This window comes from Symphalangus syndactylus, chromosome 5, assembly GCF_028878055.3.
Source record: "Symphalangus syndactylus isolate Jambi chromosome 5, NHGRI_mSymSyn1-v2.1_pri, whole genome shotgun sequence".
Lineage (NCBI taxonomy): Eukaryota > Metazoa > Chordata > Mammalia > Primates > Hylobatidae > Symphalangus > Symphalangus syndactylus.
Genome location: NC_072427.2, coordinates 40,825,424 through 40,842,894, shown reverse-complemented (window position 1 = coordinate 40,842,894; position 17,471 = coordinate 40,825,424). Strand labels below are relative to the sequence as shown.

The 17,471-nt window shown below is 46.0% G+C and overlaps 2 protein-coding genes and 2 non-coding genes across 13 annotated transcripts in view; 1 reads left to right on the top strand and 3 right to left on the bottom strand.

Annotated features, from left to right (window-relative positions):
• The window catches only part of PARP16 (poly(ADP-ribose) polymerase family member 16), a 49,145-nt gene extending 42,317 nt beyond the window's left edge, over positions 1 to 6,828 (bottom strand). For 3 of the 10 annotated variants that reach the window (XM_063638976.1, XM_063638979.1, XM_063638981.1), the window contains exon 1: positions 6,135 to 6,788. In XM_063638976.1, coding sequence (XP_063495046.1) covers positions 6,135 to 6,308 — 174 coding nt within the window. In that variant the 5' untranslated portion in view covers positions 6,309 to 6,788. Of the gene's footprint in view, positions 1 to 6,134 lie in introns of all 10 variants that reach the window. The other 7 variants (XM_063638980.1, XM_055278148.2, XM_055278144.2 and 4 more) reach the window with 6 other exon arrangements.
• The window catches only part of CILP (cartilage intermediate layer protein), a 193,900-nt gene that overhangs the window by 81,955 nt on the left and 94,474 nt on the right, over positions 1 to 17,471 (bottom strand). The gene's annotated exons all lie outside the window — the stretch shown is intronic.
• On the bottom strand, positions 5,347 to 5,477 carry LOC129483760 (small nucleolar RNA SNORA24). Its single transcript, XR_008658257.1, has one exon. It is a non-coding gene; the product is annotated as a small nucleolar RNA SNORA24 (small nucleolar RNA).
• On the top strand, positions 16,096 to 16,206 carry LOC129483573 (U5 spliceosomal RNA). The gene has a single exon (XR_008658096.2). It is a non-coding gene; the product is annotated as a U5 spliceosomal RNA (small nuclear RNA).

Sequence of the window (17,471 nt, the reverse complement as noted above, 5' to 3'; positions counted from 1 at the left end):
AAGGTTAGCCATGAGCCGGGTGTGGTGGCTCATGCCTGTAATCCCAGCACTTTGGAAGGTGGAGACAGGCAGATTGCTTGAGTCCAGGAGTTTGAGACCAGCCTGGGCAACATGGTGAAACCCCATCTCTACTAAAAATACAAAAATTAGCCAGGCATAGTGGTATGTGCCTGGAGTCCCAGCTACACGGGAGGCTGAGGTAGGAGGATCGCTTGAGCCCGGGAGGCAGAGGTTGCAGTGAGCCAAGATCACGCCACTGCACTCCAAACTGGGCAACAGAGCAAGAACCTGTCTCAAAAAAAAAAAAAAAAAAATTAGCTATGGACTAGCAATTTCACCTCTCAGAATGTATCCAAGAAGACAACACATATAAACAATGATTAATGTAGAAGGATGTTTATCAAAGTATTATTTATAAAAGCAAAATTTTAAAATCATAAAGAAACCCAAAGGAAGGACTCCTAACTGCTAGGGAGTGGAGGCACAGAATAAGGTGGAAATTTCAGGTGTATCTTAAAGAATGAGAGGGAGTTTGCTTCAACAAAGATGGGAATGGCATTAGGAGGGGTCAGGACAGAGAGGAGCTTATATGTGCTTTAACCCAGACACTGGGGAGTCATGGTGTCTAGACAGTGCAAGCCAGAAACCAGAAAGAAGAAGGAAAAAAAAGAGAAAGACTCCTTACTCCTCCAGGACCAGGAGGCCAAATTAGAGCAGTTTGGCACCCCAAATGAGAACAGAGTAAGCTTCATGCAGTGCTTTTCAGACTTCACTATGTGTACAAATTGCCCAGATTTGTTAAAATGCAGATCCTGACTGGATAGGTCTGAGGCAGGGCCTGTTTTTCTAATGAGCACCCAGGTGAGGCTCATGTTGCTGGTCCTCAACCACACTAAGCAGCGAGGGCCTGGAGCTAACACAAAGGAGCCATTCCCACACACTTCCCACCCCCAGAAAGGGTCTACAGGCTAATGGAGAACCAGAACATGCTACTTCAGGAGGGAAAACAGAACAAAAAACTTTACAGCTGCGACTGTGTCAAGTGACAAACCAGAAGTTTGGAGGCCAATGGTTAAGGGGTACAGGGAATCCCAAGAATGTTACAGGTTCTCTCATCCAACCATAGTCCCAAAAAACAAGGTGAGAAATCCTGAGCCTGGGTATTCAGCACACACACAATGTGATTCCTCAAACATTTGATAAGTACTTCCCAGGCCAGGCACTGGAAATACCAAGAGCTCCCAGTGTAAAATCAGAGAGCTGGCCAGGCGCGGTGGCTCATGCCTGTAATCCCAGCAGTTTGGGAGGCCAAGGAGGGCGAATCACCTGAGGTCAGGAGTTCAAAACCAGCCTTGACCAACATGGTGAAACCCTATCGCTACTAAAAATACAAAAATTAGCTGGGCGTCATGGCATCTGCCTGTAATCCCAACTACCAGGGAGACTGAGGCAGGAGAATCGCTTGAACCCAGGAGGCAGAGGTTGCAGTGAGCCGAGACCGGGCCATTGCACTCCAGCCTCAAAAAAAAAAACTCCGTCTCAAAAAAAAAAAAAAAAAATCAGAGAGCTTATCAGCACGAAAATGGTCTCAAAATAAGACACCTCAGGGATAATTTGGGACTTTGGGGACAGTGGTAAGAAAAGGCTAGTTCAGACCTAAAGCCAAGAGCTTGGTTCAGCAGTGGGGAGTTCTCAGGAAATCACCAATCAATAAAGTAATTTAAGTCACAGCTCTAATTTTTGGAAACTGCAACCCTTGTGTTATAGGTGTGTAATAACACCTCACAGTGTGGAGAAAGATTTAAATGACTGAAAATGGTAAACTTTCACATTACTTCCTAGTGCTTTTAGCTGAACAAGTGAAAGTGAGAGACTTTTTTTGAGACAGGGTCCCACTTTGTCACCCAGAATGGAGTGCAATGGCATAATCACGGCCCACTACAGCCTTGACCTCCTGGTTCAGGTGAACCTCCCACCTCAGCCTCCCGAGTAGCTGGGACTACAGGCATGCACCACCACACAGGCTAATTTTTTGTAATATTTTTATAAAGACAGGGTTTCGCCATGTTGCCCAGGCTGCCTTCAAACTCCTGGACTCAAATGACCCGCCCCAGCCTCCCAGAGAGCTGGGATTACAGGTGTGAACCACCGTGCCCAGCCAAGAGACTTTTTAACAGCTCCATACTTTCCTTCTTCAGTTAACTACAAAATGATCTAGCCAGTCAATTCCAGACCTGATTCCGTTTTCTTTAAAAGTTAGACTTTGATTCAGACACAGGTCCAGATGCCCAGTTCTCTGCATCATTTCAGTAACTCATGTGACATGTGGCAAAAGGAGGCCTAAAGTGTGTTTATCTAAGAATGTATGCATATCCCCAGAAATGGTGCCAGGCCCCACCTGTGAGCAGCCTTGCTGCTGACGGCCATGCCTACAGACAGCCAAGAATCTATGTGGTCTGGGTTATTTTCCTCAACAACGGTGCCCTATAAGGAATATGGCAACAGAACTGGATGGTAAGAATCTGTGTTTCTCCAGTAGCCCTCAAGAAAAAGGGTAACTGTCTGGGACTGGTACAATAAACCCCATGGGAGGGGCAGTCTGTCTCTATAGAGGAGGTGGCTTTTTGGGGCAACCTACGTCGCTGATGCTCTCTTAAGGGATTACAAGTGGGGCGAGGGAGAGGGGGGAGGATGGGCCCCAAACAGAGCAATTGATACCTTTGCAGAGGGGTGAGGGATAGAGTGAGATCTATCAGGGGCACTTTTACTTTACTGGTATCATTTGAATTTTTTATAATGAGAATATATTCAAACATTACTTGCATAATTAAAAATAAATTTTAAAAAGTATGATCAAAACAACTCCACAGGCCCCTTTGCATGTATCCCATATTCACCAAACAAACCTGATTCCATTTGCCAAGACCTTCCAGCAGAAAGAAAATAAGTTGAGCATTCTAGTCCACTTGGAGGTATGTTTCCTGGTAAAAATTAAAGCTGCACTGTGGCCAAGTGCAGTGGCTCAAGCCTGTAATCCCAGCACTTTGGAAGGCTGAGGTGGGAGAATTGCTTGCGCCCAGGAGTTCAAGACCAGTCTGGACAACATAGTGAGACTCCATCTCAATTTTTTTTTTTTAAAAAAGCTGCATTGTGAGTTTGATCCCTCTGACCCCAAACACTCCTCCCAAACAGGTCCCTCTCTCACCCTGCCACCACAGATGTCTTTCTGGATCTCACCCCTATGCCCTCCCCTGCCCAAGGATAAAAATTTCCACAACGTAGCAGGACGTGTGTAGCCCTGCATGCTCCATAGGCTGGCCTCATCTCTTCCTGTTCCCCACAACAGTCACACTAAATCACAGTCTTGTCCTCTGTAAGCTCACACCTCCTGGCTTTCTGACCATCCTGCTACTCCTCCTGGAATACTCTTTCCCTCTTCTCTGCTCTTGAAGTTCTGCCTTGGGACTTGGCAAGACATCAGCCTCCACCCCTAGATGGTGTTCCCTGAGCCTGGCCCACAGCTGAGAGCTAGGGAGTGTCCTTGCTCTGGGCTTCCATGTTGCACGGCGCTTACCTAGTATGAGAGGTTAACACTGTTAACCTCTCCATGGGTTAATCCTGTATCCTTAGCACCTGTCCCATAGCAAACACTCCGTAAGTATCTGTTGCCAAAACTGAAGGAAGTTTCGTACCCAAGGCCCTGATATAACACACTCAGAAAATTGAGTGTCTGAACCTGCAAGAACAAATCTCGAGGGAAGTCAGTCAATTTGCCTCTTTCTCCAACCTCCCACTTCTGGTACCCTGAAATGCCTGTGCACTGTGGTCACCACTTGAGATGCCCTCAACAAATCATTAGGTGGGCTACCAGGACCAGGTCGGGCCAGGAGGCTCAGCCTTTGTCCCTCAACCTCCTAGGAATGATAGCAAAAGAGTAACCAAACACTGATGATTTCATCTGAGATAACGCTAAACACATGTTGATTCTAAATACCTCCTTTAATCTATCAATGTGGTTCGTGCCATTAACTGATTGCCTAATATTGAACTAATTTTGCATTCCTGGGATGAACCCAACCTGGTCATAAGGAATTACTCTTTTTTATACATTGCTAGCTTTAAGATCCTAATACCTTGAAGATAATTTTTGCATTTATACTCATGACATTGGCCTATAATTTTCTTTCCTCTTTTTTTTTTTTTTTTTTTCGAGACAGAGTCTCGCTCTGTTGCCCAGGCTGGAGTGCAGTGGCACGATCTCGGCTCACTGCTACCTCTGCCTCCCAGGTCCCAGTTCAAGCAATTCTCCTGCCTCAGCCTCCTGAGTAGCTGGGATTACCGGCATGCACCACCATAATGGTGAGACAGGGTTTCACCATTTTGTCCAGGCTGGTCTTGAACTCCTGACCTCATGATCCACCCACCTCAGCCTCCCCAAGTGCTGGGATTACAGGTGTGAGCCACCGCAGTCGGCCTATAATTTTCTTTTTTTGTAACACCCTTATCAGATTTAGGGTCAAGGTTATGCTAGCCTCTTTTTTAATACTCTGTGTAAAACTGGGAATTACTTATTCCCTCAGTGATTGCTACAACTCACCAATGACACCAGCTACGTCCAGAGTTTTCTTTGAGGGAAAATCTTTGACTACTAATTCAACGTCTTTTTTTTTTTTTTTTTTTTTTTTGAGAGAGAGAGACTTGCTGTGTTGCCCAGGCTGGAGGGCAGTGGTGTGATCACAGCTCACTGCAGCCTCCACCTCTTGGACTCAAGCCATCCTCCCGCCTCAGCCTCCCAAGTAGCTGGGACTACAGGCGTGCACCACAACACCCAGCTAATTTAAAAAATTTTTTTTTTGTAGAGACAGGGTTTCACCATATTGCCTAGGCTGGTCTCAAACAATCCTCCTGCCTTGCCTTCCCAAAGTCCTGGGATTACAGGCATGAGCCACCCAGCCTTTTTCTTCTTTTTCTACAATAGTTTAGAAAAGTTCGCCCAATAACCTGGCACCCTCCAGGTTTGTTTTGTCTTTTTTTTTTTTTTTAATGGAATTTCATTCTTGTTGCCCAGGCTGGACTGCAATGGCGCAATCTTGGCTCACTGCAACGTCCATCTCCCGGGTTCAAGCGATTCTCCTGTCTCAGCCTCCAGAGTAGCTGGGATTACAGGCGTGCGCCACCACGGCCAGCTAATTTTTTGTACTTTTAATAGAGACGGGATTTCTCCATGTTGGTCAGGTTGGTCTTGAACTCCCAACCTCAGGTGATCTGCCCGCCTTGGCCTCCCAAAGTGCTGGGATTACAGGCATGAGCCACCGAGCCCGGCCCCTCCAAGTTTTTAACGGTGAAGAATGTTACTTGTGCAAGTCAGACTCTGATACCAATTAAATGGTGACAGCTTTGCTGGTAAACAAGAATATGCTCTTCCATGGCTAGGAAGGGAGACTGCCACACTTGACAGGTCCCAAAGATACATGGAGTTCAGTGTCTTTAATGAATATCAGCTATTGGCTATTTCAATTTTCTTCTTTTTATTGAATCGATTTTGGTAAGTTATATTTTTCTAGGCAATTCCAAACATTTGGATTATAAGGATAACTGGTATCTTGAATGCTGACCCAGAGGTGAACTCTGCAAAAAAAGTGGCTGGTGAATCAGAGAAATAACAGCTTACATATGTACTGGATGTTACCGTTTATAAAAGTACTGCCCATAGATCACCTCATCTGAAGACCAAGGTCTGGGTGGCTTTGGTGACTTTTTGGTGTCTATTTGCAAAAGGATGGATAACTTTCTAGCTAAGCAAAACAGCTGATTCACATCAACCCTATTCCCGGCCAGGCTAGAAAATCTGTGGAGGACTATGCAACTATTCCTCACTTCAGTCCCCGGAGTCATTTGTCATTGACAGGAGAGAAGCTGCCACCAAGTGCCTTGGGAGTGAGCGTTGACATGAGGGTGTTAGGAGTGTTCTTAGCTCATGGAAACCTTCCCCAAGGCAAGGCAAGGCCAAGCTGGGAATGGAAAGTCTGGGGGCTGTCATGTTTACTAACGCGGATGGAACTGCCTCTACCTGTGGTTCCACAGGGCACTTGGTCCAGGACGCTGTGGGCAGGGCCAGGACAAAGCACACTCACCAGGGCTTCAAAGTCCTTACAGTCGCCGCGGGCGTAGGACGCGGGGAAGGGCCGCAGCACCGAGTCGCGCTTGTAGCTCTGCAGGGCCGAGGCGAAGAGGCTGCACCGGAGGTCGGCGGCCAGCATGTCGCGGCCCGCCGCCTCCCTGGCGGCCGCCCAGCCTGAGGGCTGCATCCCAGGTCACTCCGCGTTGCCGGGGGAGACGCGCTGGTTAGGGGCAAGGACGAGCGTGCGTTCAGCGCGGGGGCTGGGCCTGCGGACAATGGGCCGTCAGGGGCCGGGTTCCCAAGCTTGGGGTGGAGCTAGGCAGGGGGCTGAGATGACTGGGGTGAGAACGTGCCGACAAGGGTCCTCTGCCGGGGTCTGGGCCGCGGCTCGCTGCCGAGGAGAGAGACCGAGGCCTGGACCGCGGGTCGGCGGGGAGGTTGGGCCCAGGGATAATGGGACGGGGGTTGGTGGCGGGGAGGAGTTCCCGGCCTGGGAGAGGGACTATGACAATAGAATGACAACCGCGGGAACGTGCTGACACGTGTCCTCCGCGGAGGCCTGGGGCGGGAAGCAGCCCCCGGGGGACGGCGGGCAGAGCCCACTCTCCGCGACGGGCGAGGCTGCTGCGCCGCGCGCGCCTTCCTGCCCCGCCTCCCGCCGCGCCGCCGAAGTCCCGCCTCTCGCCCAGCTGCCCACGGCGCCACCTGTCTTCCGCCTGCAGCTGACGTCAGCTTGCCTTGCCCGGCCTACGTCCCCTCCCGCCGCCGCGTTCCCACGCTGCTCCGCGCTCCGCCCGGCCCAGCCGACGGCCCGCCCCTTCGCGCGCCAGCCAGCTCCGCCGTACGGGTTGTGCCCGCCCCGCCCAGACCCCGATCACCCGCAGCTACGAGAGTTGCCGCCGGCAGTGTGTGCCGGGCGACGTCGCCCACGCCCCTGCCAGCCATCCTCACAGCAGCCCTGGTAGAAACTGATGTGGGCACCGTCTCGACCCGCCCCTGTACTGTCTTTGTCCCAGCTCTGCGGGCCGAGCCTACTTCTCTTCCTTGGGGTATTAATGCTACCTATTGTCTCTCTCTTGAATCGTTTCCCTCCAAAACTGCACATAAGGAGCCATTTAACACCCAGGGAAACTGAGGCTTAGAGTGCTGCAGTGCTTGCCCAAGATCCCACAGCCAGATGGGTAAATCTGGGATTCACACCGAGGTCTTTGGAAAACCAAAAGACTTTTCCTCTGCTTTTCAGCCTCCAGAATTCCCTGAATTGCTTAAGTCTCTGGCCTCAAATGCCCCAAGATCCTCCTTGGGAGGCCTCTCTGACAGGGAGCTTGGGGGAGAGCAGAGGGGCATTGACTTAACTCTGCTGGAGGGTAAGGACTAGACTCCCATCCCCTCTCCCTACTCAGAACCTTCATTAGAGAAAACCCCAAAGTGTGACCTCATGGTCACATGCAAATCTAAACACAGACCATTGTGCTTAAACCAACACACCGCACACACTCCTACCCTGCAGGATCTTCTGAGGAAGAAACTTCTCCTGCATCCAGGCTGTGCTGGGCCCCGGGCTCAGAGGAGAGGTGGTCCCATGCCATTGGATTGCATCTATGACTTCGGGAGGTAGGGCGAAGACTGGTCCCCCAGACACCACAGAGCTTCCCATCTTCTTTTGCCAGGTAAAGGTTGGGGGCTGCTCCCAGGAGCCCACATCAAATCTCTGTTTGCTCTGAGGCCTAGAACCACAAGACCCCTAGTGCTTCAAAAGCCCTGGGGGTTCTCATAGGACCCAGGAACTCTAAGGTGGCTTCTGAAGCTCAGACCCCAGGAAGGGAGAGCTTGGAGTGGGGCAGGAGACCAGAGAACCATCTCTCATTCTACCTCTTCTTCATTGCAGGCCCTTAGACAAAAGCCACCCTCTGATACCTCCTTGGCCTCAAGAATTGTTTGTTGGGTGGATATATAAAATTTGCTTATCTGAAGATATTTCTCACATATGATATGAGAATCATAGTGATAATATTCACATCACAGGGTGGTGTGGAAGGGCCTCTGATGGCCAGCATTCTCATGACCTAGCTCATGCAGAATATTAGAATTCTTTTTAAATCTTGTCAATTCCATAGACACAAAGTTGAATTTCATTATAGTTTTAATTTGCATTTACTTGATAGTGAAATTGAATGTTTTTATGTTTACTTTATTCTCCTAGATTTTATCAGAATTTGCTAAGGTGGTCTCAGAACCACATTTCTTGTGGAGGGGTTTCAGCCCTGCTTATATAAATTTGATATAATCCACAGACCATACAATTCACCCATTTAAAGTGTACAATTTAATAGTTTTTAGTACATTCACAGATATGTGCAACTGTCACCACAATCAATTTTAGAACATTTTTATCACCTCAGAAAGAAACTCTCTACACTTAGGCTATCACTGCTCTACCCACCCCACCATGTCGCCCACTCCTAAGCAATCACCAACAAACTTGTTTTTTAAGAGACTGGGCCTTGCTATGTTACCTCGGCTAGAGCACACTGGCTATTCACAAGCATGATCATAGCACATTGCAGCCTAGAACTTCTGGCCTCAAATTATCCTCCTGGCTCAGCCTCCTGAGTACCTCGGACTACAGGCTCACACCACCACACCTGGCTTAGAGAACACATTTTGTTTACTCCCGTCCTTTTAAATTCATTGAGGTTTGTCTATTGCCTAGCATATGGCCTATCCTGGAGAATGTTTCATGTGAATGTATAGTCTGCTGTTGTTATGTCAAGTGTTCTATGGATGTCTGTTAGGTCTAGTTGATTTATATTGTTTTCAAATCTTAGATTTCCTTGTTGATCTTCTGTTTATTCTATTCATTATTGAAAGTGGGGACCAGGCACGTGGCTCACACCTGTAATCCCAGCACTTTGGGAGGCCGAAGCGGGCGGATCACCTGAGGTCAGGAGTTCGAGACCAGCCTGGCCAATATGGTTAAACCCTGTCTCTAATAAAGATACAAAAATTAGCCAGGCACGTGCCTGTAGCCTCAGCTACTCAGGAGGCTGAAGTCCGAGAATCGCTTGAACCCAGGAGGCGGAGGTTGCAGTGAGCCAAGATCATGCCACTACACTCCAGCCTGGGTGACAGAGTAAGACTTCGTTTCCAAAAAAAAAAAAAAAAATCACTGACAGGAAAGATATCCACCTGAACAGGTTTTTAATGCAGATGAACGTGCCCTATTCTGGAAGAATATGCCACAAAAGACATTTATTAGTAAGGAAGAAAATCGAGCACCAGGATTTAAGGCAGAACGGGATAGGCTAACTATTGCTCTATGCAAATTTGGTCAGGTTTATTATCAGAACTTCCCTTATCTGTAAAGCTGATAACCCTCAAGCCTTGAAGAGAAAAGATAAACACAAGCTGCCACTCTTGGTACAACAAGAAGGCCTGGACAACAAGCACCCTTTTTCTGGATTGGTAGAATGCTTTGTCCTTGAAGTCAGGAAGTATTATATCTTACCAGTAAGGAGCTGCCTTTTATTTATTTAATTAATTAATTTATTTATTTATTGAGACGGAGTCTTGCTGTATTGCCCAGGCTGGAGTGCAGTGGCGCGATCTTGATCTTGGCTCATTGCAACCTCCGCCTCCCAGGTTCAAGCAATTATCCTGCCTCAGCCTCCTGAGTAGCTAGGATTACAGGTATGTGCCACCACGCTTGGCTAATTTTTGTATTTTCAGTAGAGATGGGGTTTCATCATGTTGGCCAGGCTGGTCTTGAACTCCCGACCTCAAGTGATCCACCTGCCTCAACCTCCCAAAGTATTGGCATTACAGGCGTGAGCCACCATGCCCAGCCAGCAGGAGCTTCCTTTTCAAGTTCTTTTGATATTGGACAATGTTCTCGGCCACCCGGAACCCCTCGAGTTCAACACAAAAGGTGCAAGTGGTCTACTTGCCTCTAAATACGATGTCTGTAATTCATCCTCTAGATCATGGGGTCATAAGAATCTTTAATGCTTATTACACCCGGTACTCTATGGAAGGGATTGTCAACACTATGGAAGAGGACCTCAACCAAGAGAACATCATGAACATCTGGAAGGATTACACCATTGAAGATGTTGTAGAAAAACACGTGAAGGCCATCAAACCTGAAACAATAAATTACTGCTAGAGAAAAATTGTGTCCAGATGTTGTGCATGACTTCACAGGATTTATGACAGAGACTGTCAAGGAAATCACAAAAGAGATTGTGGATATGCAAAAGAGGTGTGTGTGGGGTGAAGGGTTCAAGATACGAATCTTGGAGAAATCCAAGGGCTACTAGATATCACACTAGAGGAACGAATAGAAGATGACTTGGTGGAGATGAGTGCCTTCGAACCAGTGCAAGACGATGAAGAAGATGTAGAAGATGCAGTGCCGGAGAACAACTGACATTAGACAATCTGGCAGAAGTGTTCCTAGTATTCAAGACTGCTTTTACAACGTGGACCCTTCTATGATATAGGCACTGAAACTAAAGCGAGTATGCCTGCCTCTCCTGCCTCCCTTCTACCTCCACCTCTTCCTCCTCTGCCACTCCTTGGACAGTAAAACCAACCTCACCTCCCTGTCCTCAACATACCCAACGTGAAGACAGTGAGGAAGAAGACCTTTACAATGACCCACTTCCACTTAATGAATAGTAAATATATGTTCTTTTTCTGTATTTAGTGGGTTTTTTTATAGTAAATATATTTTCTTTTTTTTTTTTTTTTTTTTGAGACAAGGTCTCACTCTGTCACCAGGCTGGAGTACAGTGGTGTGACCTCACTGCAACCTCTGCCTCCCAGGTTCAAGCAATTCTCGTGCCTCAGCCTCATGAGTAGCTAGGACTATATAGATGCATGATGCCATCCCCAGCAATTTTTTTTTCCTTCTCTTTTTTTTTTTTTTTTTAGTAGAGACAAAATCTCGAACAGGCTGGTGTTGAACTCCTGGCCTCAAGTGGTCCTTCCGCCTTGGCCTCCCAAAATGCTGGGTTTACAGGTGTGAGCCACCATGCCCAGCCTATTTTCTCTTCTTTAATAAAATTTTCCTTCCTCTATCTCATTTTGTAGTAAGAATACTGTATATAATACATTTAACACACATAATATGTGTTAATCGACTGTTATCTGTAAGGCTTTCAGTCAACAGTAGACTATCTGTAGTTAAGTTTAGGGGGAGTCAAAAGTTACATGCATCAGCGTGGTGGCGCACGCCTGTAATCTCAGCACTTTGGGAGGCCGAGGTGGGCGGATCACTTGAGGCCAGGAGTTCTAGACCAGCCTGGCCAAAATGGCAAAACCCCGTCTTTACTAAAAATACAAAAATTAGCTGGGCGTGGTGGCACATGCCTGTAGTCCCAGCTACTCAGGAGGCTGAGGCAGGAGAATCGCTTGAGCCTAGGAGGCAGAGGTTGCAGTGAGCCGAGATCAAGCCACTGCACTCCAGCTTGGACCACAGTGAGACCCCATCTCCCCACCAAAAAAAAAAAAAAAAGTTATATACAAGTTTTCAACTGCGAGAGGGGTCGGCACCTTTAACCCCCCCATGTTGTTCAAGGGTCAACTGTATATCTGTTGTTTTTCTTTTCTGAGATGGAGTCTCCCTCTATCGCCAGGCTAGAGAGCAGTGGGATGATCTTGGCTCACTGCAACCTCCACCTCCTGGGTTCAAGCGATTCTTCTGCCTCAGCCTCCCTAGTAGCTGGGACTACAGGTGCGTGCCACCACGCCCAGCTAATTTTTGTATTTTTAGTAGAGACGGGGTTTCACCGTGTTGGTCAGGGTGGTCTCAATCTGGGATTACAGGTGTGAGCCACTGCACCCAGCGCCTTTCTTTCTTTTCTTTCTTTTTCTCTCTCTTTCCTTTTTTTTTTTTTTTGACGGAGTCTAGCTCTGTCGCTCAGGCGGGAGTACAGTGGTGTGATCTCAGCTCATTGCAACCTCCGCCTCCCGGGTTCAAGCAATTCTCCTGCCTCAGCTCCCGAGTAGCTGGGATTACAAGCACACACCACCATGCCCGGCTAATTTTTGTATTTTTAGTAGAGACCCGGTTTCACTGTGTTGGCCAGGCTGGTCTCGAATTCCTGACCTCGTGATCCGCCCGCCTCGGCCTCCCAAAGTGCTGGGATTACAAGCGTGAGGCACCGTGCCCGGCCTTTTTTTCTTTTTGAGACAGAGTCTCGCTCTGTTGCCCAGGCTGGATTGCAGTGGGGTGGTCTTGGCTCACTGCACCCTCCATTTCCCAGGTTCAAGCAATTCTCATGCCTCAGCCTCCTGAGTTGCTGGGATTACTGGCGCCCTCTGCCACACCCGGCTAATTTTTGTATTTTAATGGAGATGGGGTTTTGCCATGTTGGCCAGGCTGGTCTCGAACTCCTGGCCTCAAGCAGTCTTCCCGCCTTGGCCTCCCTAAGTGCTGGGATTTCAGGTGTGAGCCACCATGCCTGGCCAGTTGGTTTTATGTTTTATGCATGTCTTATATATTTTATGCTCCTTAAACAGGCACTTCACCAAAGAAGATACATGGATGACAAATAAGCACTTGAGAAGATGCTCAACATCATTAGTCATTAGGAAAGTGCAAATTAAACCACAGATATACCAGTACACACCCATTGAAGTGGTTTAAATTTAAAAAATAAAACGAACAATTCTACATGTTGGAGAGGATATGGAGTAACTGAAACCCTTATACATTGATGGTGGGAATAAAAACTGGTAACTACTCTGTTAAAACAGTTCTTACAAAGTTAAACATCCACCTACCATAACACCCAGCAATACCCACTTCTAGGTGTTTAGAGAAGTGAAAACTCTTGCTCAGACAAAAATCTGCACAAAAATGTTTACAGCAGCTCTGTTAGCAATCACTAAAAACTGGAAATGACAGGTGGATGGGTAAATAAATCATGGTACAGCCATAGAGGAACAGAAAGGAATGCAACAACATGAGTGAACCTCAAGGCATCATGCTGAGAACAAGAAGCCAGTTCGAAGGGTATGTACTGCATGTTTCATTTAAATGTCGGAAATGGCAAAAGTAGTGATGGAGGACAGGTCAGTGTTTGTAAAGGATTACAAGTAGAGGAAGGTGTGACCACAAAGAGCAGCATGAGGAAATTTTGGAGTGGTGAAACTATTTTGTATCTTAATTGTGGTGGTGATTATGCAAATCTATGTATACGTTTAAAAAATCATAGATGCACTCAGTATGCAGTGAGGATAAAATAAAAAATAATAATAATGAATTTAAAATCATAGATCTGGCCAGGTGTGGTGGATCACGCCTGTAAAAAAAATACAAAAAGTAGCAGAACGTGGTGGCTTGCACTTGGAGTCCCAGCTACTTGGGAGGCTGAGACCTGGGCAACAGAGAGGCCCTATCTCTTACAGTGGCTCACGCCTGTAATCTCAGCACTTTAGGAGGATTGCTTAAGGCCAGGATTTCGAGACCAGCCTGGGCAACATAGGAAACCTGGTCTCTAAAAACAAAACAGGCAGTGGCTGAAGCCCGTAATCCTAGCACTTTGGAAGGCGGAGGTGGTCGGATGCCTTTGAGGCCAGGAGTTCTAGACCAGCCTGGGCAACATGGTGAAACCCTGTCTCTACTAAAAATACAAAAATTAGCCAGGCATGGTGGCCACAACTGTAGCCCCAGCTACTCTGGAGGCTGAGGTGGGATCGCTTGAGCCAAGGAGGTGGAGATTGCAGTGAGCTGAGATCGCACTACTGCATTCCAGCCTGGGTGATAGAGTGAGATCCCGTCTCAAAAAAAAAAAAAAAATTTTTTTAAGACAAAAAAAAAGAAATCATAGATCTGCATACCAGAAAAATTCCATTTTACTGTTAGTTAATTTACATTTAAAAATAATTGCATGGAAGTATTTACAATAACCAAGAGGTGTAAACAACACCTGTCCATCAACAAATGAATGGGTAAACAAAATGTGGTGTACCCATATAATGGAATATTATTCATCCTTCAAAAGGAATAAAATTCTAGGCGGGCACGGTGGCTCACACCTGTAATCCCAGCACTTTGGGAGGCCAAAGCAGGCGGATAACCTGAGGTCAGGAGTTCGAGACCAGCCTGACCAACATGGTGAAACCCCATCTCTACTAAAAATACAAAATTAGCCAGGTGTGGTGGCGCATGCCTGTAATCCCAGCTACTCAGGAGGTTGAGGCAGCAGAATCACTTGAACCTGTGAGGTGGAGGTTGTGGTGAGCTGAAATCGCACCATTGCACTCCAGCCTGGGCAACAAGAGCAAAACTCCGTCTCAAAAAAAAAAAAGGAATAAAATTTTGATGCATGCCACAACGTGGATGAACCTTAAAGACATTATGCTAAATGAAATAAACCAGAGACAAAAGGACTAATATTCCAGATTCCACTTATATGAGGCACCTAGAAAGGCAATATCATAGAGACAGAAAGTAAAATGGCAGTTGCCAGGGGCTGAAAGAGGTGAGAATGGGGAGTCATTATTAAATGGGTTTTGAGATGATGAAAAAATTCTGAAAATGGAAAGTAGTGATGGTTGCAGAACAGTGTGAATATATTTAATGCCACTGAACTGTACACTTAAAAATGGTTAAAACGGTAAATTTTATGTATATTTTATCACCATAAAAAAAATTTAGATGCAGGCTAGAAAACATGTTAAAATACACTATATATAATTATATAATATATATTACATATAATTATATATAATTATATTCTATATTACAATTATAATATAATTATATATAATAAATATAATTATAATGTAATTATAAATATAATTGATATAATTATATTAATTATATATTAATATGACATTACATTATGTATATAATATATAACATATATATTTATTATATATTATATAATTAACATATACTATATATTATATTATATATTTATATTTATATATTATATATATGCAAAATCTCGTGGAGAAAGTAAAAGAAGAGCTGGCAGCTGTGACTCACGCCTGTAATCCAGCAACTCCAGAAGCTGAGGCAGGAGGCTCGCTTGCGGCCAGAAGTTCAAGACCAGGCTGGGCAAGAAAGCCAGAACCCGTCTCTACGAAAAATACAAAAATTAGCCAGGTGTGGTGGCGCGTGCCTGTGGTCCCAGCTAGTTGAGAGGCTGAGGTGGGAGTATTGCTAGGAGGGAGTTTTCTAACAGTTGGGGCGAGGAGGGGCAGTTAAGAGCAAAGGAATGGTTAATACATATTCCAGATAGTGACTACCCATGTAGCGAGTGAGGGGTATGATGGGGAAATGGGCCAACGAGGGCTTCAAAGATGTTAACAATATACTTTTTGAACTGGATGGGAGACATCAGTGTTTTATTACTTTTCTTTGATTTATATACGCGCATAGACTATATACATTATTTACAAGATATACTTAAAAATCTTTAAGATGTTTATATTTTTATTTTAGAGACAGGGCTTAAAAGTCCTGGACAATTAGCCAGGTGCAGTGTCGTGCGCCTGTAATCCCACCTAGTTGGGAGGCTGAGGCAGGAGAATCGCTTGAACCCGAGAGGTAGAGGTTGCAGTGAGCGGAGATCGCGCTACTGCACTGCAGCCTGGATGACAGAGTAAGACCCTGTCTCAAAAAACAAAACAAAACAAAACAAAAGTCCTGGGCAGCAAGGCCTCCGCTTCGCCCCCTAAAGGTTGCCCCAAGAGTACCGTGTGACTGCTAAGGTATTTCCGGAGTCTAAAAACGATTATTCAGGTCTCATTTGCATACCCATAATACATTGCAAACAGTATTTTTTTTCGGAAAAAAACAAATTTCTATATTGCTTGACATTTCTAAGTATGAGAATTTTACATGCAGAATTTTTTTGTATGAACTTTCTCAGGTAGTAACCCTTGGGATGAGTAGAAACCATCAGTGTGCTAGGAATTGCAGTTACCCGAGAATTGAGTTACATAAAACAAGCAGTATACTCTGGTTTCTCTTCATATACGCATAAATCTTTCGCCTTTTACTAAAGATTTCCGTGGAGAGGAACAATTTGAGTGTTAATTTTTTGAGGCTTTGTTTTGGCAAAGCTGTATGTGTTAGTTTAATAACAGACATGTTTTACGTTAGTTGTTTATCTGTTCACTGGCGTCTTTGGTAGTATCGGGGTGTGTATTCAAGCACTACCTGCAGATTTCTTATGGTGTAAACGTTAGTTCTTATTTAGCTTTTCTTTATTCTTCCTTACTGGTAGTTATTTCTGCGTGTGTTTATGTATATGCAGCTTGTATATTCATGGTTTTCAACTTTTTGTGATAGGCAGTTGATACACAAGTAGTACCTCCTTGGGGGTGTTCTCTTAGTTAAGGCTGTTTGGAAGATGCATATACTTGTAATGTAGAGTATTCAGTTCATTTTCTTTGCAGCACTGTCAGGTTGAAATACGATGTGAGGGCCAGGCGTGGTGGGCTCACGCCTGTAATCCCAGCACTTTGGGAGGCCAAGGCGGGCGGATCACGAGGTCAGGAGATCAAGACCATTCTGGCTAATACGGTGAAACCCCGTCTCTACTAAAAATACAAAAAAAAAAAAAAAATTAGCCGGGTGTTGTTGTTGTTGTGTGGTGGTGGTGGTGGTGGTGGTGGTGGTGGTGGTGGTGGTGGTGGTGGTGGTGGTGGTGGTGGTGGTGGTGGTGGTGGTGGTGGTCCCAGTCCCAGCTACACGGGAGGCTGAGGCAGGAAGATGGCGTGAACCCGGGAAGGAGCTTGCAATGAGCCGAGATTGCACCACTGCACTCCAGCCTGGGCGACAGAGTGAGACACTGTCAAAAAAAAAAAAAATACAATGCGAGGTATAGGTGGAATTTTTAATTTTAAAAGCCACATTAAATAGAATGGAAAAATCCAGTAATCCAAAATACTATCATTTGTGTATGTAATAATTATGAGATGTTTTACATTATTTTTTGCTTATACTGTAGTCCTTTCTTTGGTAGGTAGGGCTAATCTTATTTATTTTTTGAGACGGAGTTTTGCTCTTGTTGCCCAGGCTGGAGTGCAGTAGGGCGATCTCGGCTCACTGCAACTTCCGCCTCCCGGGTTCAAGCGATTCTCCAGCCTCAGCCTCCCGAGTAGCTGGGATTACAGGCGCCCACCACCATGCCCCGCAAACTTTTTGTATTTTTAGTAGAGATGGGGTTTTGCCATGTTGTCCAGGCTGGTCTCGAACTCCTGACCTTAGATGATCCGCCCGCCTCGGCCTCCCAAAGAGCTGGGATTACAGGTGTGAGCCGCTGCTCCTGGCCTTTTTTTTTTTTTTTTTTTTTTTTTTGAGACGGAGTCTCACTCAGTCGCCCAG